The sequence below is a fragment of the Colias eurytheme genome, chromosome 15 (assembly GCF_061535395.1).
Source record: "Colias eurytheme isolate Ceu_HAF_F1 chromosome 15, ilColEury1 Martin Lab GWU primary, whole genome shotgun sequence".
Classification (NCBI taxonomy): Eukaryota; Metazoa; Arthropoda; class Insecta; order Lepidoptera; family Pieridae; genus Colias; species Colias eurytheme.
Genome location: NC_142994.1, coordinates 11,653,362 through 11,679,368, shown reverse-complemented (window position 1 = coordinate 11,679,368; position 26,007 = coordinate 11,653,362). Strand labels below are relative to the sequence as shown.

The following is a 26,007-nucleotide window of genomic DNA, read 5'->3' as shown; positions in this document are numbered from 1 at the left end:
TACGTCCCGCAATTTTTAAATCTGTAATATCTTCGAAAATATTCACTTAAATCATACGGTGTAAAGGGCCATATAGATCTATATTAAATGAACAATGTATTTAAGGTATTTAATTGGTTAAGAATTAATGCTGTATTGGTTAAAATCGCTTCGAAAATTAGCCATTATTTGTCGTAAAAAGTAAATGACAAAAAAAAGTAATTGTGGGTTATCCATAAGAGATAGACATAATATACCATCACGGAGTTTTCCGTAGACTTTTTCAATGTGTACAATACTTAGTACATTATTTTGATAGAACTCGTAGGGTTCAGCCTGCGTTTGCAATGTAAGCGGAATAAATGTTATTATTTACGACATCACATTAGAAACCTCAAAAATAACAGTACTTTTCCACTATTTAATGGATGTTATTATACATATAAACCTTCCTCTTGAATCACTCTATCTATTAAAAAAAAACCACATCAAAATCCGTTGCGTAGTTTCAAATATTTAAGCGTACAAAGGGACATAGGGACAGAGAAAGCGACTTTGTTTTATATGTACTATGTAGTGATGATAGTGATAATATAATGTATCTATCTATTTATAATCAACTAGCGGTCCGCCCCGGCTTCGCCCGTGGTACATATTTCGCAATAAATATAAAACATAGTCTATGTTCTTTCTCAGGGTCTAAAGATTATCTGTGCCAAATTTCATCAAAATCGATCCAGTAGTTTATGCGTGAAAACCATACATACATACAAACCTTTCCTCTTTATAATAATACTAGCGACCCGCCCCGGCTTCGCACGGGTGCAATGCTGATACTAAATACACTACAGAAAAATTGTGAACGTTGTATAGGTATAAAAATATAGCGGCCCGCTCCGGCATCGCAATTCGCACGGGTATAAAATACATAGCCGGGCGGCCGCAAACGCTACGTCCCGCAATTTTTAAATCTATAATATCTTCGAAAATATTCACTTAAATCATGCGGTGTACAATACGACCAACGTAACTTGGCGGGCCTGAACATAGCCTCTACGAACTTTTGCGCATGTACACTCGTAAAAAAAAGTGTTATAAGCATTTATTTCTTTTAAACTGAAATTCGAATAAAAATTTCCTTATACAGAGACCAAGTACAAATAAAATAAATATCAAAACGCTATGAGACATAAAGCAATAAAAATAACCTAATGAATTCAGGATTCACTCAGCAACTCTTAAAAAAACTTTGTCAACATTTTTTACGCCTTCTTCTTTTTCTTTTTTAAAATACTGCGTTAAATCGAATATTATTTTTCTCGCCTGGCGATTTAAAACCATATTATGCTTTGGTGGCATCTTTGTTCCCGAATAATACAAAATTCCAAGTAGAATATTCCAAATTATCACTAAAACAAACTTAAACACGAACAAATTTAAACTTAACACTCAACAATATAATAATAACAAATAATAACGATCAACTCAACGAAAACTTTTGTAACCGCCTGTACTCAAGACAGAGATAGCGACACGAACACGACACCAATGTTAACGTGTGACTGAGATACATAATTGCGTACCGAGAATTGCCGAATATGCACGAAGTTATACGACGTAAACAAAAAGGGATGTCCACTATGCGTGTCTGAGGATATTGATTAATCGATTTTTTTTTCAAATCGATTGAAATTGAATTGTGAAATATATTTATATTTAATTTTATAATAGGTTTCAAATATTCTCAATCAGTCCTTATTGTAGTGGTCGTTTATAAATAAATGATATTTAACTAAATCATGTCTTACAACCATGAAAATAAAATGTTATTAGTTTTTTTTTGCTATTAAACTCGAAATCTCTTTTACTAACGACAAAATTCAATAAGTTTGTAAAGCTATTTCGTTCAGTATCTCATATAAACAAAAATCAATAAATTTCAAATCGATAAAAATCGATTGCGATATTCGTTCGAATAAAGGGATGATTGTGTTTACATAGAGTCAATCCCTAGCCTAGATCTCCGCCCCGCGCACGCCGCCTCATGCCACCATTTCGTTCCTAAAAAACGTTCGTGCGCAGCCTTCTGCGCGAAGTTCAGGCCCGCCAAGTTACGTTGGCCGTAGTGTAAAGGGCCATATAGATCTATATTAAATGAACAATGTATCCATGGTATTTAATTGCTTAAGGATTAATGCTGTATTGGTTAAAATCGCTTCGAAAATTAGCCATTATTTGTCGTAAAAAGTAAATGACAAAAAAAAGTTATTGTGGGTTATCCATAAGAGATAGACATATACCATCGCGGACTTTTCTGTAGACCTTTTCAATGTGTATAATACTTAGTACATTATTTTGATAAAACTCGTAGGGTTCAGCCTGCGTTTGCAATGTAAGCGGAATAAATGTAATTTTTTACGACATCACATTAGAAACCTCAAAAATAACAGTACTTCTCCACTACTTAATGGATATTATTATACATATAAACCTTCCTCTTGAATCACTGTATCTATTAAAAAAAACCGCATCAAAATCCGTTGCGTAGTTTCAAAGATTTAAGCGTACAAAGGGACATAGGGACATAGGGACATAGGGACAGGGAAAGCGACTTTGTTTTATACTATGTAGTGATGCCACTTTGCGTTGTAATTTTATAACTCAAGAACAGGCTCACCTATTCAAACAAAATGTTTAGGCTTTTTTCAGACTATTAAGTACATGGTTTATGTGAAGTTTGGTAAGGTAGAGTAGTGTATAGTATGGTAGAATAGGGTAAAGTAGTGTAGAGTAGAGTAGTGTAGGGTAGGATAGATAGGGTAGGGTTATGTAGGGTAAAAGATAAAAAAATGGATAAAACTCAAGAAAAACAATTCTTTTTAATTAATTCTTAGTTTTCATTATATTACTATGGCAATTTGATGAATGTTCCTGTAGTTCCATATTTCTTTTGAATCTTGGATCGGTCAATTCTGGAAGGAGGCTGTTCTTATAAAATCGAATTAAATGTGTCTTCATGTTCTCCTTCAAAAATTAATCGTCATATCTTTCCGGTTGCCCTTCGGGTGTATCATCACGACTACCTTCACGTAGCTCTAATCGTCTATTAGTCCCAGTAGCCGTCTTCAAAGTACACCTTCAGGTCACTCCATCAAGTCCGGAGGTAAGGTCTCAACGTAACTAACAAAACGAGCCCAAACTCGGCATACCTAGCTCTACTCGTCTATTAGTCCCAGTAGCCGTCTTCGAAGTACACCTTCAGGTCACTCCATCAAGTCCGGAGGTAAGGTCTCAACGTAACTAACAAAACGAGCCCAAACTCGGCATACCTAGCTCTACTCGTCTATTAGTTCCAGTAGCCGTCTTCGAAGTACACCTGCAGGTCACTCCATCAAGTCTGGAGGTAAGGTCTCAACATAACTAACAAAATGAGCCTAAACTCGGCATACCTAGCTCTACTCGTCTATTAGTTTCAGTAGCCGTCTTCGAAGTACACCTTCAGGTCACTCCATCAAGTCCGGAGGTAAGGTCTCAACGTAACTAACAAAACGAGCCCAAACTCGGCATACCTAGCTCTACTCGTCTATTAGTTCCAGTAGCCGTCTTCGAAGTACACCTTCAGGTCACTCCATCAAGTCCGGAGGTAAGGTCTCAACGTAACTAACAAAACGAGCCCAAACTCGGCATACCTAGCTCTACTCGTCTATTAGTTCCAGTAGCCGTCTTCGAAGTACACCTGCAGGTCACTCCATCAAGTCTGGAGGTAAGGTCTCAACATAACTAACAAAATGAGCCTAAACTCGGCATACCTAGCTCTACTCGTCTATTAGTTTCAGTAGCCGTCTTCGAAGTACACCTTCAGGTCACTCCATCAAGTCCGGAGGTAAGGTCTCAACGTAACTAACAAAACGAGCCCAAACTCGGCATACCTAGCTCTACTCGTCTATTAGTTCCAGTAGCCGTCTTCGAAGTACACCTTCAGGTCACTCCATCAAGTCCGGAGGTAAGGTCTCAACGTAACTAACAAAACGAGCCCAAACTCGGCATACTTAGCTCTACTCGTCTATTAGTTCCAGTAGCCGTCTTCGAAGTACACCTTCAGGTCACTCCATCAAGTCCGGAGGTAAGGTCTCAACGTAACTAACAAAACGAGCCCAAACTCGGCATACCTAGCTCTACTCGTCTATTAGTTCCAGTAGCCGTCTTCGAAGTACACCTTCAGGTCACTCCATCAAGTCCGGAGGTAAGGTCTCAACGTAACTAACAAAACGAGCCCAAACTCGGCATATCTAGCTCTACTCGTCTATTAGTTCCAGTAGCCGTCTTCGAAGTACACCTTCAGGTCACTCCATCAAGTCCGGAGGTAAGGTCTCAACATAACTAACAAAACGAGCCCAAACTCGGCATACCTAGCTCTACTCGTCTATTAGTTCCAGTAGCCGTCTTCGAAGTACACCTTCAGGTCACTCCATCAAGTCCGGAGGTAAGGTCTCAACTCTCAACATAACTAACAAAACGAGCCCAAACTCGGCATACCTAGCTCTAATGGTTTATTAGTTCCAGTAGCAGTCTTCGAAGTACACGTTCAGGTCACTCCATCAAGTCAGAAACTAAATATGAAATTTATAATCCCATAAGTATAAAATCTATAAATAAAATAAATGCGTGAAGGATCAAGTTTATTAGGTGAAATATTTTGTATTCGTACAGTGATCTTTTCGTAAACGAGGAGCTGCTTACAAGCGTCACAGTGTCTACTCACAACGGCGGCTGAGCGCAGACTAAATTACTAAAATATTTCATTACAAATTGTGTTGCAATAATTCAAGGTAGTGACAAATAAAATAACCCTTATTTCAATGCAATAAGTATCACGCGTTACAGCTAAATATGTGAAAAAATAAGATTTGATTTTAATTTTTTTCTCAGCCTATTTGTAACATTTTGATAGTTTTATCTAGTACCTTTTTGAGTTAGACATGTCTACTTACTTAAAATATTTTTAAATAAATCAATTTGTTTTATTAAATACAAGAAAAATGTTCGTTTATTCAGCACGATATTGTCAATTTTGGGTGAAGAGGCAACGGAAATTATTTTTTTCAATATTATAAACCAAAATTTTCGACTTAAAATATAGTACCATTTAAAGATTAAGGAGTAATCTATTTATGGTAATTATTAGTTAAATTTGGTTTTGTACTATTTCGCCGCAAAATGCACCGAAAAACTGCGTATTTTTGTCAGATTCGTAAACGCGTCCTTAATTGGAAATGAAAAATGTCAACGATACTGGAAGATGAATATTATCATCCCACCAAAAACATTTTCATGTAAAATGTTGCTAAGACGAGCCCATATGACTCACACTGTCAAAAAGTTATCAGATCTCATGTAGAGCCAAGCTTCTAACACTACACGCCTTAACTCTACAAGGCCTAACTTCACAAACTCTACACCTTAGTCAAAATATGTGGCTTGGCCATTTCGCTACATTCACATCGGCGTAAGGTGAAAAATTAATTCACTGTTCATTACTTTTGTGTTATACAATAGTTCTTGTAGTAACGAACGGCCAAGCCACATATTTTGACTAAGGTGTAGAGTTTGTGAAGTTAGGCCTTGTAGAGTTAGGGCGTGTAGTGTTAGAAGCTTGGCTCTACATGAGATCTGATAACTTTTTGACAGTGTGAGTCATATGGGCTCGTCTTGGCAACATTTTACATGAAAATGTTTTTGGTGGGATTTCATTTCTTTTTGTAGGTTGTTTGTAACATTTTTTTTAACAAGGAGTACCTATACATATATATATCTAGGGGAACCAAGTTTTAGATTATTAGATTAGACCTCTAGCGTCATCAAAATTTAATTTAAAATTATAGGTCTCATATAATCTCCCATCCCCTAGTTTAAGGGGTTGGGGGATGAAAGTTACAAGTTTTATAATTTTTTTGTTGTTTGTGTGCTAATACTAGCTTACATACAAAATTTCAGCTTTCTAGGACATTAGGAAATACCTTAAGAATTTTGATGATCATCAGTGAGTCAGTGACGAAATTAGCGTTTTTTAGATATAAATAAAATCTGAAGTATTGTAATTAAAAATATATAAATCAATAAGTCCGCTATTGACAATATATCCCGAAAATTTTGTTGATGTAGCATAATCCAAACCCAAGTTATGAGGGTTCAAAAAAACGACGAAGCGCTTCGAGAAAAGGTAGGTAGTGCCCGTACGCGTAGTCGCTTGGCTCGTCTTGGCGGGGGCACTACCGTGCCCCCAGATATATTATGATGAAAGTAAGTAGTAATATAAGTAAAATAATTAAAAATCATTTTAGGGAAGATTTCAAATAATTTGTATACACAGTTTTGCTTTTATACTTTTTATTAAAAAGAGTATAAATGAATTTAAATATGGTTATGCAATGCTATGTGTTCAGTGTTATTCTGGTTTCTTTCTATAACTGAAGAAAAGAGTACTCTCTGGAGATTCTATTGTAATCGCTGGATTATTTGCAATACATGATTTAATTTTATTGCCAGTTTTAAGCAGGTTAAATGGAATAAATATTTCCATATTATCTCCCCGCAACTGCCAATCGGTCGATTTCACATCTAAACCGGCTGGCAATAATTTAACGCTTTCAAACAAAACTGTGGAACCTTCACTGCCCTTTACGGAAATCACTCTGTTATTAATTTTAACTTCCATATCGTCATCGGTGAGTTTTTTCGGCAGACGGTAAGTAAGTTTATAGGTATCTTGAGCCACAGTTGTGGAAACGTCGATATTACATTGTAAAAAGTCCAATTCGTTCAAAAACGAGCCGAGGTGATCAAAAGTTTTGCTTCGAGGCATTTTGTTGGGGGACAAAGATTTTTCCAACTCGAGCACCCTCTCTCGGAGCTTTTGTAACTCTTGTTCTTGTTGTTTCGTTGTGTTTTCTTGTTGCCTTTGTAAATGTAGCTGTTTCTGTAGTTCTTGCTGACACTTAGCTCGTTCTGTTTGTGTGATATTTTCTTGAGCTTCTGTGCAGTTTTTCTGTGACTGTTGTTCTTGATCCTGCATTTTATTCTCTAGCTCTTTTTGCAACGCGATCTGTTGCTGTAGTTGCTGTTGGCACTGATCATGTTGTAATTTTGCGTTTTGTTCTTGTTCACGCAATTTCCGCTGCTGCTCTTCTATCTGCTTTTTAAGTTCTTGTTCTTTTGCTTGCAACGTGTTTTCTTGTTGCTGTAAAGCGCCTACCTGTTGCTGGCATTGCGTTCCGTTCGTTTGTGCGGCCCGTTGTTGTTCAGCCAAATTAGCTTGTAATTGCGTTATCTGTTGATTAAGTTGTTGTTCTTGTTGCTCATGTGACGCAGCCTGTTGATTCTTTAGTTCGTGGCACTGATTTATAGCTGCTTGTGCTTTCTGCGATTTAGCATTCGCATTTTGCAGCGCCTCCGCTATCAGCTTGTCGTAGTGCACACGTTGGTTCATTAGTTGCGACTCCAAGGTGGCGTAGTTCTGCTGTATCTGCTGTACTTGCTGCTGCAGATGGTAACAGCCATGTGACAAATGGAATGTACACAGCAAAACAAATACGCGGTACATCTTTACGGGTTTGAAACAATGTGATACGTGCTCGTTGAATCGGCCAGTATTTATATGCAAAATTATAATAAGGTTGACCTCTTATCACATATTATTGTGTTATTTATTGGCCAGAATTTCCCTGTGAACTGATATATTATATTTAGAATGAAATAATGACTTTATTCCATGATGGGACGTTGCGATGCGACCCGCCCCGATCCGTCTCTAATGGACGCCTACCATAAGGGGGTGAAAAGTGGCTCCAAATGGTTCTAAATGGTTCTATCCACACGACTCGGTGCTCGATACTCACGATAAATCGATTCAAGTTTACGTGAGTATTTGATTGGCTTGAATATGTATTGTAAAGCGCATTGGATTAAAGTTCGGATAGAAAATTAAACTTAAACTTTTACATTGTAGTTAAGTAGTTTGAAATGATACATTAAAGAAAAAAAAGGTAAATTTTCTATTATTGACTATTTTTGTTACAAATTACAATAATATTTACTCCTTAGATTACAAAATAAAAGACAGATGGAGCGTTGCCGAACTAAACCGAATAATTATTTATCGTCATTTCCGTAAAGCTATGTGTGCTGTACTGCTGTCATTTCGCCGCTGCACTGTACGTTGGAAATGACGATAAATTATTCGGTTTAGTTCGGCAACGCTCCATCTGGTCTTTTATTTTGTAATCTAAGTATTTAAGTATATTAAAATGTAATATTTATATCAACCTTGGGGAATTTGTTATTGTTTACAGTGAATAAACTTATTAATACGTCTTAGTAGTATATTATTATTAGTCTGTGGTCTCAGATAACGCCTTATTATTTACACTGGTATTCCCCTGTGATTTTCACTGTCATGATTTATGTAAACTCCATATTGGACTTTCCTTAAAGATGTCGGTCATGGCTTTGTTAATATTCTGATAATGTTATTCAAAATAATGTTAATAAGCGGAGATAGGGTCAATTAAGAACAGTAATCAATATAATATACTCCAGCATATTAACTGCATCTTTAAAATACTATAGTAGAGCCATTTTAATAGGCAACATTTGACAGTTCAAAAAAATTCAACCTATGTATATGTAACATAGTAACGACGACATAGAATAACATGATATTTCGTTTTGTTAGAACTGCACATTTGCTTAACTTTTTTCAATTACGATTACAATATAATATTTATAATAGTAATGACCGATACAAGTAATTTTAATATTTGATTTTACTGATAAAAAATTCTAAACATAAAAAACAATTTCTGATTTAAAGAACTGACGTCGCTACAATTTTGTGTCAATAAACCTTTTTTCTTTTTAAATACCAGAGACGTTACTCTAAAAATCGAAATCTGACATCTAGAATCGAATGCGTTGATTACTTGTGAATAAAAATCATCATAAATTAATAAATATGTTTCAAGTTCGATTGACAAATGTTTCAAGTCCGTATCGATTAATTCACTTTAATCGATGTTATTAAGCAGGTTACCTATATATGTCGTGGCCATATCGTAAATTTGCTCACTTCATGAAATGATTGGCCATTTCACGAAATGGTCGCATTTCGTGAAATGGCCAATTTAGTTTGGCCACATCATGATGTGGCTTGAGCAGATCAATGATAAGAAATCGTTTCACGATATGGCCAACTAAACGCGCGTTTTTTCATGAAATGATCAAACTTATTTGATCATATCGTAAAATAGTTACATTAATCATTGGTAGAGGCGCTGCAAGCTCTGTGTTTATATGATAAGATGGCGGCCGCTGGCGAAAATATAATTATTCGCAGTTAAAAACTTCATAATTCGTTTAAATAACAATATGAAGAAAGTCATAGCAAAGAATTTACGACGGTTCGAGTACTATGGAAAATATGGATATCTTACCTATAGGTATGTATTGAAGAAAAAATGCATCTTAAATTTAATATTTTATGACGCATTTTTTCTTTTAGGATATACATACATAATATATTTATATATCCTACTCCGAGTCACATCGGTGATAGAAATGTAAAATACTGGGCGCACGAGAATCGTGCACTTTTCCAAGATGTGAGGTTTTGAAAGCTCGCTGGTTGTATTATAATTGTTTGTTTTTTAAAAAGCGATCCGCTTCTGGCACTCGCCGGCCGCTGCCGCGGCACGCTATCTTTGCTCGCTCGGCTCGTGCGTTGTTTATCAAAGTCTAACCTAACCTAACCTATTTAAGAACTGTTTTTTATTGCAAAAACGATTCGCTTCTGGCATTCGCTGGCCGCTGCCGCGGCACTAACTTAAGGCGAAATACAATTATGCTTGTGCACCTTTTGGGCTACGCCCCCTGGGTGGAGCATAAGAGCACGCGGGACGCTTCACAAAAATCCCCTCGCCACGCCACACAACTGAATAGATGACGGAAACATACGGAACTATGACATTGGATCTCTTATATTTTATATTTTATTTATATTATATTATAGACTCTTTATATTTTATACGATCTGGCCAAATGTGGATGGCCAAATCGTGAAACGTTGACGATTTAACGATCTGATCAAACTATGTTGGCCATTTCATGAAATGCGACCATTTCGTGAAATGATCGATCATATCATGAAATGAGCAAATCTACGATATGGCCACGACATCTACATACACACACTGCGATGCCTGTGCCGCCGTGATATACACACACACACGCTTACGACCCCACACACACGCACACATGTACGTGTGAATAAATTGCTAACACATTAATATTGTGACATTAGTCGATGTATAATTGTCTAACTCCATTATAGTCTGTCCACTATAATTGCTTTTTGACAGCTCGGCGGGTGATACCAGAAGTGATGTCTAAAATATTATCGATTGTGATACCATTTCAATTATAAATTCAAAATATTATCAAAAATCGAATTAGGTACGTAAATAATAGTTACAACGTAAACGTACTAATAAGATATGTGATAATAAGACCACATATCTATGAATTTTATGTTAAAACTAAACTAAACTTATATTTTATTATTTATTTGTTTCTATCTTACAATTTGGTTGTCTTTATGTTTAAATGATATAACTTATTAGAAGAGTTTTTCTGTTTCGGATATATTTTACAGAGTATTTCTATCGATTATTATAATCTATCGACCCATCATTGATTAATTCTGTGTAGACATCACTAAGTGGGCGGGGCCGGTCCATGAAGTACAATAATTATTTGTATGACATTTTAACATAGACAATACAATCCTTCATAGGCGTGAAGCTGTCAAAAAGCAAATAATATAATGGACAGAGTATAGTTATTAGTTACTAATTCGTATAAGCTATTTAATTCGGTTAAATAAATATATATCATATTATTTATCATGAATAATATTATAGTACATTTACTTATATTCACTAAACACTAAACGCACATATAAATTTTTTTAGTGATATTGTAAAGTTGCTATAGACAAAATTTCGTAAATCGTAACCAATTTCAAAATATATCATAAATAGGTAATGTTGATTACTGTAACTCTTGTGCTAAAAATAATCAACAATGTTTTACGAGAAATACAATCAGTCTAGCATTGTCTCTTTATCAAAAAAACAATTATCCTTCGCCTCAAAAAATCTCATTAATACCTACGTTGATTAGCTTTGGAATTTTTTATAATAGCAAACACTATGCGATGCGATATTTTCTGTTTTACATTAAATCTAAGCAACAATAACGATGTCATCGTTAATGTGCTGGCGACTTGTTAAGTTTTGTAACCTGCTAATGTTGTGAGAACTACATAAAATTTATTTATTTTATTGAGTACATACACACTTTGTTGTCCAAACAAATGATTTTTAATTTTCTTTCTCACCTACAGAGGCACGCAGCCGCCGGTGAACTTACCGAAAGACTTCCAAGATGCGCTCGACATAATCTTCCCGTCAGAAGTGAAGCAAGATATGAGCCAGCAGGACATGTTCCAAGGGCTGCAGGGGATCCCGGGCTTCCCGGGGCTAAGCCTCGGTGGTGTGATGCCCCAGTTCCCCCCACTGAGCCTCCTGGGCCAACCCCCCATGATGATGCCTTTCGACCTCAACTCGCCGCTGTTCCCGAGGCCCCAGCTCTACGACACTCACGTGCCCATGATGTCCAAACGCAACCAGAAGAATAACAGACAGAAGCACCAGAATGAGAATCAACAGAATTAGAATCAACAGAATCAGAATCAGAATAATCAGAAGGAGAAAGAGAGCCCGGTGGAGAAGAAGACAGAGTTGAATGAATTGGCGCTACTGGGAATCGATGCCTCGGATGTTGGGGCAGGGATGTGATGGCTTGTGGATACAATGTTACAAATAAAGTACTTGACGGTTATAATGAGGGTTTTTATTGCGTTTAATATGGAATATGAGTTTTTTGGTAAAAATGTAATTTGTAGTATTATATTTCTTTAAAGTTTGGTAAAAATGTGAGTAGATGTCCCATGTCATGAAATAAAATACAATAATTGTATTAAACGTGATCAGAAAGTTCTGTCCCAATCTCAATTCTTATAATTTTTTTAGATTTATATTTTTCATGTAGAATTAGTCTGTAAGATAATGTTAGTCAGTCAATCACAATGCTGATAGTTCTAAAAATAATTGTACAATACCATGTATTGACCATTACATGACTTGTATTTACGTTATTTTTAGTTTACGACTGTAAATTCTTATGTTTTGGTGTATATTAAGTATGTGATGAATAATAAAAATGTTCGACATGTACAATTTTATTTTTTTATTTTAAGGTATTTCCCCCTTTTTTACTATTTAACATTTACTATACTTACTACTTAGTGAGATTAGATGAATTAAATTCATGAAAAAAAAATCCCGTATGGCTATAATTTAATGCAATAGTTGTAATTTACATTTTTACAGATCAAAAATACTAGGTATGTAAGTTTTAGTATTATAACAAAATGCAGAAAATGTGAAATGGCATAAAAAATAATTAAATTGACAATGAAAATTGGGTAGATAAGAAATCTGAATTAGTTTTATTATATACCTATTTAAAATATGTATGTGCAAGTAAAATATGTATAACGCCATCTAGTTAAGGAATTGTCAAACTTCTGTACATATCTATACAATTTATTAAATCTGTAGAAGGGTCAATTCTGTACATTGAAAATATTGAAAAATAAATAGCAGGGGGTGTTACTGGATCGATATTCGATACCAAACCCAAATATGTGATTAAAAAAAAATTTTGTCTGTCTGTCTGTATGTGCAGACATAACGTGAAAACTAACTGTTCGATTTCGTTGAAACTTGGTATAATTATAGCTTACTAGTGGTCCGCCCCGGCTTCGCCCGTGGTACATATTTCGCAATAAAAGGTAGCCTATATCCTTTCTCGGGTATCAAAATATCTCCATACCAAATTTCATGCAAATTGGTTCAGTAGTTTAGGCGTGATTGAGTAACAGACAGACAGAGTTACTTTCGCATTTATAATACATATTAGTAAGGATTATCCTGGGCGTAAAATAGGATGCTTTTTATCCTGGAAAAATACGTAAAAAAAAATCTTAATTTTTCAGTTTTATCCATAGACGTTGTTCTGTAGCCCCGCGAACACACGTTGCGTTACCCGCAGTGGATTCAGCGCCGTAACATGTACTGCGCCGAATGTCGGATTTGGCTTGAACTGTTTGCGGCACACGCGAGCCGCACGACGCCACGCCTCCCCGACTCCTATTGATTGGACTAAAAAAAAAGAAAACACTATTATTCTAGTATGTTGCTTGTAGAATTATTTGCCGAAAAAACAGAATGATTGCATGTAGTTTACTGTTTAGTATGGTTTTTAAGCATCAAAAGTATTTTTTAGAGGTACCTTTGTGATTTTTTTCTATCGAGTAAAATAAGTTGTATTGTGTTTTCAACACACTATCTAGCTAGTATATCTCCTGAAGAATATCATATATTTGTCTGAGATTTTTTTACTGCAGTTAATCATATACTTTAAAGCATTATAAAACTCGCGTTTAGCTCTTCTAGTCCCCTTAAAAGTGATTTAAAACTAAAGAGTTTGGTATCGGCTCTTCTCTGGAGAAACTATTTCTGATTTCCGATTTGGTATTATTTTAATCTATCTATGATGATTCAAAAGCGTTTCTAAAGTAAATAGAATACATAGGTGATGATGCGATCCCTGTCTCTATGCAATGTATCTTTTGAATAATGAAAACAAATATTTGTCATATTATAGGTATTATAATCTGCTTTTGTAGGGGTATTTTCTAAGTAGCAATTAACCTTTGTCATAACCTTAGCTTAATTGGGAAATTAGAATGATCGCTTCAACTAGCGTCTCTATTTAAGTATATAAAAATATCGTAATTTTATATTAAAAGTATAGTTAATTAAGTTCAATATCAAATTAAAAATGTCAACGATACTGGAAGTTGAATATTATGATGAAAGTATAAGTAAAATAATTAAAAATCATTTTAGGGAAGATTTCAAATAATTTCTATACACAGTTTTGCTTTTATACTTTTTATTAAAAAGAGTATAAATGAATTTAGATATGGTTATGCAATGCTATGTGTTCAGTATTATTCTGGTTTCTTTCTATAACTGAAGAAAAGAGTACTCTCTAGAGATTCTATTGTAATCGCTGGATTATCTGCAATACATGATTTAATTTTATTGCCAGTTTCAGACAGGTTAAATGGAATAAATATTTCCATATTATCTCCCCGTATCTGCCAATCGGTCGATTTCACATCTAAACCGGCCGGCAATAATTTAACGCTTTCAAACAAAACTGTGGAACCTTCACTGCCCTTTACGTAAATCACTCTGTTATTAATTTTAACTTCCATATCGACATCGGTGAGTTTTTTCGGCAGACGGTAAGTAAGTTTATAGGAATCTTGAACCACAGTTGTGGAAACATCGATATTAGACTGTGAAAAGTCCAATTCGTTCAAAAACGAGCCGAGGTGATCAAAAGTTTTATTTCGAGGCATTTTGTTGGGGGACAAATATTTTTCCAACTCGAGCACCCTCTCTCGGAGCTTTTGTGACTCTTGTTCTTGTTGTTTCGTTGTGTTTTCTTGTTGCTTTTGTAAATCTAGCTGTTTCTGTAGTTCTTGCTGACACTTAGCTCGTTCTGTTTGTGTGATATTTTCTTGAGCTTCTGCGCAGTTTTTCTGTGACTGTTGTTCTTGATCCTTCATTTTATTTTCTAGCTCTTTTTGCAACGCGATCTGTTGCTGTAGTTGCTGTTGGCACTGATCATGTCGTAATTTTGGGTTTTGTTCTTGTTCAAGTAATTTCCGCTGCTGCTCTTCTATCTGCTTTTTAAGTTCTTGTTCTTTTGCTTGCAACGTGTTTACTTGTTGCTGTAGAGCGCCTAGCTGTTGCTGGCATTGCATTCCTGTTTGTGCGGCCCCTTGTTGTTCAGCCAACTTCGCTTGTAGTTGCGTTATCTGTTGGTTAAGTTGTTGTTCTTGTTGCTGATGTGACGCAGCCTGTTGATTCTTAAGTTCGTGGCACTGATTTATTTGTGTTTGTGCGTTCTGCGATGTATCATTCGCATTTTGCTGCAACTGCGCTACCTGGTGTTCGTAGTTCCAACTTTGGTCCAATAGCTGCGACTGCAAGCTGAAGAATCTCTTCTCTAGTTGCCCCACTTGCACCTGCAGTTGGTAACAGTAAAAGAAGCCATGTGACAAATGGAATGTACAAAGCAAAACAAATACGCGGTACATCTTTACAGGTTTATAACACTCTGTGATACGTGCTCGTTGAATCGTCCAGTATTTATATGCAAAATTATAATAAGGTTGACCTCTTATCACATCATTGTGTTATTTATTGGCCAGAATTTCCCTGTGAACTGATATATTATATTTAGAATGAAATAATGACTTTATTCAATTACCTCGTGCCGAATATTTCCTTCGTCCTATTTTGTTTTTCTTATATTTTTTTATAGTCCGAGAGCCAGGTGCAAATTTGGTTAATTACTTCCTCTCGAGAGATAATTCGTCAGACGCATCAGAGTATAGTATTATAAAGCCTCGTGAACGTCAGCTGGCGCTCGGTTGGGGGGGTGAGCGGTTGTAGCCTCTCACGCACGTAGGAAAAAAAATACATTCATTCATTTCCTCTCAGCTAAAAATTTGTCAAATTGTAGCTAGTGCAATATCTTAACGAAAAAAATAATCAGCTGGTTACAGCATAGTGTATTATACGTCAGCTGGTGTCTCGAATAGAATGACACAATAACTAAAAAGTCATCGAGATACGTGGAATTCCATCAACATAAGTCCCCGTAAAAGATAAGTAATAACTTTATTACTTATATATTTTACTATTATTTTTTTAATAATTATAGTTAACTAATGTGTTTACTGGGCCGAGTACCCACAATCCCCGCTTCATTCTTCTGCCCCCGCGGCGACTCGCTATCCCGCTATATATATAAAAAACTATGCAGGGGTGATAAGGGATCGCTACTGATGCCAAAAATGCATCAGTAGCGATCCCTTATCACCCCTTCATAGTTTTTTTTTAAATATATTTCATGTACAGAATTGGCCTCTCTACAGATTTATTATAAGTATAGATAATTGCTGGAGTTACAAATACGCTTTTTTTTTTATAAGGCAGTTTTAACGTTGAAACGTACTTGCAGCTGGTCACAATTTCGTTCACTCAACAGTTTTGTGAATAATTCAGGGTGGCGTTTTACCACAGTTGACAGATATATACGTACATACAGTAAGTAGTATAGCAGGATGAATTTCCGCAATGGGAAATGATGAAACACACTATGTTTACACACGCACGTCCTGAACTGAATAGCGACGAACGCACTGGTGGCTTGGCAGTCACCTGAGTGGTGACAAGGTCACGCGTGCTTACGACTTCTAGTGTCTTGTTATTTAGATTTCTATGGTATAGATTGTTGATACTTTTTAAAAACTCAGGCCCCGGAACCACAGACACAATAGAAAATCTATTGTGTCTGGGACCGATCGGGCCGCTTGCCCGCTTGGGGCATAATGGGTTAAGAAGTTGTTAATTTCCAAAAAATGTCTCTCATATTTCGCTTACTATCAAACATCTTATGATGTTATATAGTATTTCAACATAAAAAATATATTATTTGCAGGATAAAACTGGGTCAGTTGGAAGAAGCAAGACGACACGCGCCCGAGCGCGGCCGGGAGAGGGCGACTAGCGACCGTTCAGTTTTTTTTTTGCTCGTTATTAATAATTGACGTATTATAAGTACTGGAATCGCCTATTAAAATGGATATAGCTCGTCATCCGCCGTGTATAAAACATAATTGAAATTAACACCTTACATCGATCAGCCTAAGAGCCACGTAGGCAGAGTTTTGAACGTGATTGTGAGTCTCCAGGTGTTTATTGTATATGTTATAGGCAAACTCCGAAGCTCCGGCGCTCCTAGGTTGGACTGGTCAATCCTCGGGTCAGACTGAATGACTTAGTCAAAGCCCAAACAAATGTAAATTTTCGGCCTTTGACTAAACAATTTTCGTCAAACCTGGGAGAGACTAATTTGGTCAGGCAAACGTCAAAACACAATTTTATTAAATCGGGGTTTGACGAGTCAAACTCCGATATAGGTATGAAGTGTCTTATCTTCGTATATTTAAAATTTTGATGTTTATTGTTTTAATAATTTCTTAAGTAATTAAAATGAAAAATTAATCATTTTTCTGACATGGTGAGGCATTAACTTTAATGTTAATTGTTTTAATAATTTCTTAGGTAATTAAAGTGACAAATTAATCATTTTTCTGACATGGCGAGGCATTAATGTTAATTGTTTTAATAATTTCTTAGGTAATTAAAATGAAAAATTAATCTTTATTCTGGCATGGTGAGTCATTATGACATTTAGAATTGCACAATACATTAGACCTTTTACATTTGCATAATTTTGAAGAGCATTTTTTATTGCAGTGGCATTTTATAAAGCCTTGGCCACCAAATTTTGAATCCTTTGCACTGATTTCTCTAAGAGACAGCCGAACGTCAGGCACATCTTCGATCTTAAGAAATTTTTCTTTGCATTCTTTTATTTGATTCCTCGAAAAAAGTGTGTTTATTGTCCCGTGTTTCGTGCCTACTCTGTATAAACCATCATCCGTTTTATCTTGTATGATACCCAAAACATTTCGAGCATCTCCTTTGGCTCTGTCAAAGCTGGGAATAGGTAAGGTTACAGTTTTTCCAATCGCGATTGGCGGAAATTTTTGATCAGATAATTGTTTCATAATATCAGCCTGAGCTTGAAGACCTTCTATCGCCTTGGCACAATTATTCTTCATACTCCTGGGCAGGTTATAGTAAAAGAATCATGTAAATCGGTGTAGAAACACCAAAGTTATACATGAAATACGTTATAAGTCATCGCGCGTGAATACAGAATCATGCCATAAGGATTATTTTTGTGTATCAGTTGCCGCGTTCGACGCGCTGCGCGGCGGGAGCTATAAAAATTAATAACAATAACCGGCCAAGTGCGAGTCGGGCTCGCGCACAAAGGGTTCCGTAGCAGCAAATATAATAAATTACAGTTAAATCAACCTATCTCAAAAACTATAAGAGATACTTTGATCAAACCAAAAATCGTTGAAAGAGTTAATTAGCATGCATCACCTCTATTTTTTTTAGAATTTTATACCCCGTAGTTATAAAAATAGAGGGGGGGGGACATACTTTTTACGACTTTGAGAGCTGATATCTCAAAAACCGTTCACTTTAAGAAAAATATTTTTTAGAAAACTTTATATCATTTTAAAAGACCTTTCCATTGATACCCCACACGGGTATGTACATCGAAAAAAAAAATTTCATCCCTCAGTTACATGTATGGGGGGCCCCACCCCCAATTCTTTTTTTTACTATTTAGTGTCATATTTTTGTAGCGGTTCATACAACACATATTCCCATCAAATTTCATCACTGTAGTACTTATAGTTTCCGAGTAAATCGGCTGTGACAGACGGACAGACGGACAGACGGACAGACGGACATGACGAAACTATAAGGGTTCCGTTTTTGCCATTTTGGCTACGGAACCCTAAAAAGGCGGCGGGTCTGCACCCGTTTCGCGTTGTCACGGCATCACGTGTGAATGGCTGAACCGATTTCGATTATTCTTTTCTATTATATTCCTTGAAGTACGAGGATGGTTCTTATGTAGAGAAAACGTAAATATGTACCACGGGCGAAGCCGGGGCGGACCGCTAGTAAGACATAATATTTTATCAAAATTGGCTCATCCATTTATTGGATATAAGTAATATGTAGGTATAAAAGTGGGAATAAAAGTTGTCGAATATACCCAAGTGGCATATCAAATGAAAGGGCATGACCTGACGTGAGAAGTATAATGAGGCATATTTAATCAAAATCGGTTCATCCAATAATTATATGTAGGGCAAAAGTGGGAATGAGACAAACGAATGCTTTCTGTTATACCCAAGTGATATATCAAATGAAAAAAGTCGACCTGTCAGAAACAATTAAGTAGTCCAATTTTATCAAAATCGGTTCATCCATTTATTTGATATAGGGGTAAAAGTGGGAATAAATAAATGAATTTTATCAAATATACTCAAGTGACGTATCTAATGAAAGACATGACGTGTAAAGTACAATAAGACATATTATTTTATCAAAATTGGTTCATCCATTTATTGGATATAGGTATAAAAGTGGGAATAAAAGTTGTCAATTAATATACCCAAGTGGCATATCAAATGAAAGGGCATGACCTGACGTGAGAAGTATAATGAGGCATATTTAATCAAAATCGGTTCATCCATTTATTGATTTATAGCGGTAAAAGTGGGAATGAATAATCGAATGTGGTCAAATAATATAATCAAGCGGCATATCAAATGACGTGTGAATTACAATTAGTCATGTTTTATCAAAATTGGTTAATCTGTTTATTACATATAGGGCACCTTAGGGAGTATTCAGAGAGAAAGCTTGAAACTTATAAGCGCTTATCGGCGCTTGTCATGTTCATATATTTTCCTGCGCGGGTTGACAGCACTGACAGGAAAATATATGAACATGACAAGCGCCGATAAGCGCTTATAAGTTTCAAGCTTTCTTTCTGAATACGCCCTTAGGGGTGATAGTGGGGATAAATAATCCAAATGGAGTACCAAACGAAAGGATATGACATGTACATAATATATAGGTATGATTAGACATGGTTAAGATCAAAATCGGTTCTGCCATTTACTAGGGGTGAAAGGGAAAAGTTGAAAGTCTGTGAAAGTAGAAGGAATATGGGAGCGGGAGAATAACCACATCCTGGAAATTTTGAACTCTTCTGTACCTAAGTTTTATAGCTCAGTTTAGTAATAAAGGAGATTGCCCAAGTTACTATGACACTTGGTATCGCAATCAAACTTATTGTGTCAAGATGAAATATAGCTCAATTTAAAGCTTGATGTTAATACTTTTAGAAACGATTAAAGTTTTTATGTAAATAAGCCGCAGTTCGCGACAATAAAAATAAAACAATAGTGTTATTCAACACTTTAAAAAAATACTTTATCGAGTTTAAACTAACGATGAACGTTAAGTTTTACATTTATTACATAGGTAATATTTTAATTTACAAGACAAATGTGAAAAGAAAATCGTAATAAACATTATTTCAAAATAAATAACGTCGAACAATGCGTCGAACAAAATGACAGATGACGCAGGACGCTTGCAAGAGAGATAGATATATGTGTCAAAACAAAAACTTTTACTTTTATTTCTATTTATTCGGTATAATTACGACTTCATAGTGATAAATATGATCATTATAAATACAAATAGGAATTAAAAATATCACAAACATGTGACACAACTAGTAAGTATTTTACCGATTCCATACGTGGTCATACATGTTTCAAAACACAAACTTTTACTATTATTTCAATTTATCCGGTATAATTAAGACTTAATTGTGATACATTTGATCTTAGATTACAAAATAAAATACAGATGGAGCATGTCAATCATTGATCGACCTTGTCAAAGAAAATACGAAATCAAAAAGGAATACGTTCCTCCGCTAGTGCTATAGCGATTCTAGTGTCATGCAATACGTCAAAAGGGGTTTGATATTTTAGTAAAAAAATGCTGTCTTGTGATATTAAAACGCTGTAAAACTTGTTCCCGAAAACAAACAAAAAGATAAAACATCGTTTTACAGATTTTCTGTAGATTATTTGGCTTATTTAATTTTGTATACAAATAATAATTTTACAAATACGAAGGAATTCAAAACTTCAACGTATGCTGCCAGTATTTTGAAAATGAATTTGCCATTTTTAGGGGTAAAATGGTTAAAAGATATTCGGGGTAGTGCTGTTGGATTTTTCGATCGTGAATGTGATTATTTGTATAGTGCAATAAAAGTTCATGGTCATTATTAGATTATTTTAAAAAGCATTATACATTTTTTTGTTACTTTTATAAAAAGCGTCGTTTTCGCTTGCGATTTAATTCATGTGAGCACATGATGGATATGATGAAAATAAAATGTCCAGCATTCTCGACTAAAAACTACCGCTATTCGCATTCATATGTTTTGAAAAATAAAAACTTTTTTTTAATGTAATTTATTTAATAAATTTAATGTAATTTATTTAATAAAAATTGAATAAAATTATTTTGTCCATGTATAGATAACTTTAGTAGATACTAGCTAGATAGGTGATAAAATAATTTTTACAATATTATAAAATAATATCAAAAACCCGAATTTATATTAAAATAAAAATTAAAACATGACTGCTAATAATTTATGTAGCCTACGTCACTACCACCACAGCTACCTTCATAATTCAGATGATTGCAATGACACCTCACAAGTCACAACTCAAAATCGATCCAACAGTTTATACTGCAGGGCGTGTCAAAGAAATATTATACATACATACCTACACTCGAAAAACATAACCCTCTTTCTTCCGTAGTCAGGCAAAAATTTGGGAAATTTTTCATTATCTGGTAACATAACACGCACACAGAAGCACCGTGTACGTACAGTGCAACGGCGAAATGACAGCACACATAGCTTTATGGAAATGACGATAAATTATTCGGTTTAGTTCGGCAACGCTCCATCTGTCTTTTATTTTGTAATCTAAGCATTTGATCATTATAAATACAAATAGGAATTAACAATATCACGAATACGTGGCACAACCAAAAATTTTACCGATACTTACCACCCGTGGTCATTCTCCTTTTACTAACAGTTCTTTTGTGTTATTATTTATTTTATTTCTTAACTTTATAATAATGTGTAAGTACTTATAATTTAGTTGTATATGACAGTACGTGTTTCAAGACGTGTTTACTCAATAATTGTGTGTTAAGTAGTAACTACTATGCAGTCACTATTCCACGCGGACGAAGTCGCGGACACAGCTAGTAAGTATACACTATATCTACAGTCTGTCAATGTAATAAATTAAGTGAAATGAAACTTGTATCTCTGTGTGCCTGACAAAGCATTTTTTGGATATATTGTGAGTATATAACGTATCTATACATAAAATATCATTGTTAGCGTGATGTTTGTTTGATTGGAGTTGAACCAATTTATTTATATTATACAAATAGTGCCTATAGTGTTTATAATTTCCTTGAAATAAAAGACTTTGTTTATTTACTAAAAGTTGTATTTATTTAACACTTTCCAACATTTTTGGGATGGTATATTTGTTTCCCAAAAGTTATCTGCACCCCTTAACATATCCTGCATAAAGTCATGACTCATGATCATCAGGACTTGTGAATAAGTTTCTTTTGTTCAAAATTTGGATCAGCAAATAACAATATTTACAAAGCTTGACGAATCAAAGTGACAAATGTGCGAAAATGATAACTGTCACGATTTTTTTTTAATTTAAACTAGGTATGTGGGAAAGGAAAAAATGTATTCCTCCGTATGTATTGGCGCTTATGACATTTTAGAATGAGATGATTTTAAAACTCAAAAAGATGAATGAAAACTTCAATATTTAGAAAAAGCAAAAAATATGTGTAGGTATCATAATTTTTGATCGTTTTCATTAAAATAAAAAAAATAGTTACAGTGCCACAAACTTATCTGACCCGGTGGCAAAAACTGGAACTACGTGCCGCCATTTTGAAATGTCACATTTTCACAGACTTTTCATACGGAATATTTTGTTTATATAAAAGAAAGCGACATCAGTGACACTGTCACCGGGTCAGATAAGTTTGTGGCACAGCTTAAAATTTTGAAATGTTGTCAATTATATCGTAGGAAAGTCAAAACTGTACATTGATTTTTTTTTAAAGAATACTTGGCGTGATCTATAACCGATACCGAAGCCAAAAATATAGTTTTTAGAATTTTGTCTGTTTGATTATCTGTTTGTCTGTATGTATATCCGGGCTAAACTCAAAAAAGTACTGGATTTATTTCAAATTTGGACCTGAGAAATCCCAGGGGAATGGGAACTGTGCTATGCGGGTTTTTCTTTGACTACGCGGTCGAAGCCGCTCGCGCTGGCGGAAAACTATGTACGTCCCGCCTCCGCCTGGAAAACTGTCTCTTAGGAATAGTGTAGCTTTCTATTTGTGAAATTTGAGTAAAATCGTTATGAACCAACCATCTAATCTTTCTTCTATAATTATGTGTGAAACAATATTATGTTAAAAAAGATTTAAAACTAAAGAGTTTGGTATCGGCACTTCTCTGAAGAAAATATTTCTGATTTCCGATTTGGTACTATTTTAATCTATCTAAGATGATTCAAAAGCGTTTCTAAAGTAAATAGAATACAAAGATGATGATGATGCGATCCCTGTCGTTATGCAATGTATCTTCTGAATAATGAAAACAAATATTTTTCATATTATAGGTATTATAATCTGCTTTTGTAGGGGTATTTCCTAAGTAGCAATTAACCTTTGTCATAACCTTAGCTTAATTTGGAAAATAGAATGATCGCTTCAACTAGCGTCTCTATTTATATAAAAATATCGTAATTTTATATTAAAAGTATAATTAAGTTCAATATCAAATTAAAAATGTCAACGATACTGGAAGATGAATATTATGATGAAAGTATAAGTAAAATAATTAAAAATCATTTTAGGGAAGATTTCAAATAATTTGTATACACAGTTTTGCTTTTATACTTTTTATTAAAAAGAGTATAAATGAATTTAGATTTATCAGCCATGGTTACGCAATGCTGTGTTCAGTGCTATTATGGTTTATTTCTATAACTTAAGGTAAGAGTACTCTCTGGAGATTCTGTTGTAATCGCTGGATTATCTGCAATACATGATTTAATTTTATTGCCAGTTTTAAGCAGGTTAAATGGAATAAATATTTCCATATTATCTCCCCGCAACTGCCAATCGGTCGATTTCACATCTAAACCGGCCGGCAATAATTCAACGCTTTCAAACAAAACTGTGGAACCTTCACTGCCCTTTACGTAAATCACTCTGTTATTAATTTTAACTTCCATATCGTCATCGGTGAGTTTTTTCGGCAGACGGTAAGTAAGTTTATAGGAATCTTGAGCCACAGTTGTGGAAACCTCGATATTACATTGTAAAAAGTCCAATTCGTTCAAAAACGAGCCGAGGTAATCAAAAGTTTTACTTCGAGGCATTTTGTTGGAGGACAAATATTTTTCCAACTCGAGCACCCTCTCTCGGAGCTTTTGTAACTCTTGTTCTCGTTGATTCGTTGTGTTTTCTTGTTGCTTTTGTAAATCTAGCTGTTTCTGTAGTTCTTGCTGACACTTAGCTCGTTCTGTTTGTGTGATATTTTCTTGAGCTTCTGCGCAGTTTTTCTGTGACTGTTGTTCTTGATCCTTCATTTTATTTTCTAGCTCTTTTTGCAACGCGATCTGTTGCTGTAGTTGCTGTTGGCACTGATCATGTTGTAATTTTGCGTTTTGTTCTTGTTCAAGCAATTTCCGCTGCTGCTCTTCTATCCGCTTTTTAAGTTCTTGTTCTTTTGCTTGCAACGTGTTTACTTGCTGTAGAGCGCCTAGCTGTTGCTGGCATTGCATTCCTGTTTGTGCGGCCCCTTGTTGTTCAGCCAACTTCGCTTGTAGTTGCGTAATCTGTTGGTTAAGTTGTTGTTCTTGTTGCTGATGTGACGCAGCCTGTTGATTCTTAAGTTCGTGGCACTGATTTATTTGTGTTTGTGCGTTCTGCGATGTATCATTCGCATTTTGCTGCGCCTCCGCTAACTGCTGTTCGTAGTACGCACGTTTGCTCAATAGATGCGACTCCATGGTGGTGATGCCCTGCTGTAGTTGCCCCACTTGCACCTGCAGGTGGTAACAGAAAAAGCCATGTGACAAATGGAATGTACACAGCAAAACAAATATGCGGTACATCTTTACGGGTTTGAAACACTCTGTGATAGGTGCTCGTTGAATCGTCCAGTATTTATATGCAAAATTATAATAAGGTTGACCTCTTATCACATATTATTGTGTTATTTATTGACCAGAATTTCCCTGTGAACTGATATATTATATTTAGAATGAAATAATGACTTTATTCAATTAACTCGTGCCGAATATTTCCTTCGTCCTATTTTGTTTTTCTTATATTTTTTTTAATATGTTGTTTTCGTAAGCTTATTAGTATCATCTCAGTCAGTCATATTTATTTAGTAATTTACAACAAAAATGTATGGTGTAGAATGTAGATCAACTTCAAAATTATTATTTAAAAAAAAAATCATAATTTGGTTCCTTTTTAGGGTTCATATTAAGTCATATTAAGAACTTAAATTACAAAATATCATTGGGATTCATAAGCAAAAGAGAAAATCTAGATATTAGATTGAGTTTATATATTTACCTATACAATTAACTATTATTATTATAAAAACAATTAACTAAATATAATAGGCCGGGAGATATTGACACAAAATTTCGAGTCATTTGTAACAGGATGGCGGTTCTACAGGGGTTTAGTACGCAATGACAAAAAGAAAAATGATGGTCAGAACGCTGGTACCGGCGGACTAGTCGCGTGGGCGTTAGTCGAACTCGTCGGAAAAATAGCGAAAGTCAAACGATTTGTACGTAACACAAAAATTTTAGAATTTACCGATAGCCCATAAAAAAGAAGTAGGCATGCCATACTTTTCCGGTGTGACTTACAGTACTAAGAGTACTGAAAAATAGTACTCACTTCGGAGCGCTGTAAAACCTTAGCTATTTACTTAATGAAAAAATGTTGTACCTATATAAAAGTTATTCCTCGAAAAATAATCTACAAAAATGGTCTGATATAATTTCTTCGTAAAATGATAAAAAAAAGTTTTATTGAAAAATATAATTTATACCTATCTCTAATTTCTGAA

The 26,007-nt window shown here is 35.0% G+C and overlaps 4 protein-coding genes across 4 annotated transcripts in view; 1 reads left to right on the top strand and 3 right to left on the bottom strand.

Moving 5' to 3' along the window:
• Positions 1–2,874: 2,874 nt before the first annotated feature.
• Gnmt (Glycine N-methyltransferase) overlaps positions 2,875–26,007 on the top strand; it is a 38,650-nt gene continuing 15,517 nt past the window's right edge. The window contains exon 1 of the mRNA XM_090109986.1: positions 2,875–2,889. The gene's annotated coding sequence lies outside the window, so the exon portion shown is untranslated. The remainder of the gene's footprint in view (positions 2,890–26,007) is intronic.
• On the bottom strand, positions 6,398–7,607 carry LOC149902594 (uncharacterized). Its single transcript, XM_090110357.1, has one exon. The coding sequence runs from the start codon at positions 7,577–7,579 to the stop codon at positions 6,425–6,427; it is 1,155 nt and encodes a 384-aa protein (XP_089966483.1). The 5' UTR covers positions 7,580–7,607; the 3' UTR covers positions 6,398–6,424.
• On the bottom strand, positions 14,158–15,334 carry LOC149902593 (uncharacterized). The gene has a single exon (XM_090110514.1). It carries the CDS (start codon positions 15,332–15,334, stop codon positions 14,174–14,176), a length of 1,161 nt encoding a protein of 386 aa, XP_089966640.1. The 3' UTR covers positions 14,158–14,173.
• Positions 23,863–25,027, bottom strand: LOC149902592 (uncharacterized). The gene has a single exon (XM_090110447.1). The coding sequence runs from the start codon at positions 25,025–25,027 to the stop codon at positions 23,876–23,878; it is 1,152 nt and encodes a 383-aa protein (XP_089966573.1). The 3' UTR covers positions 23,863–23,875.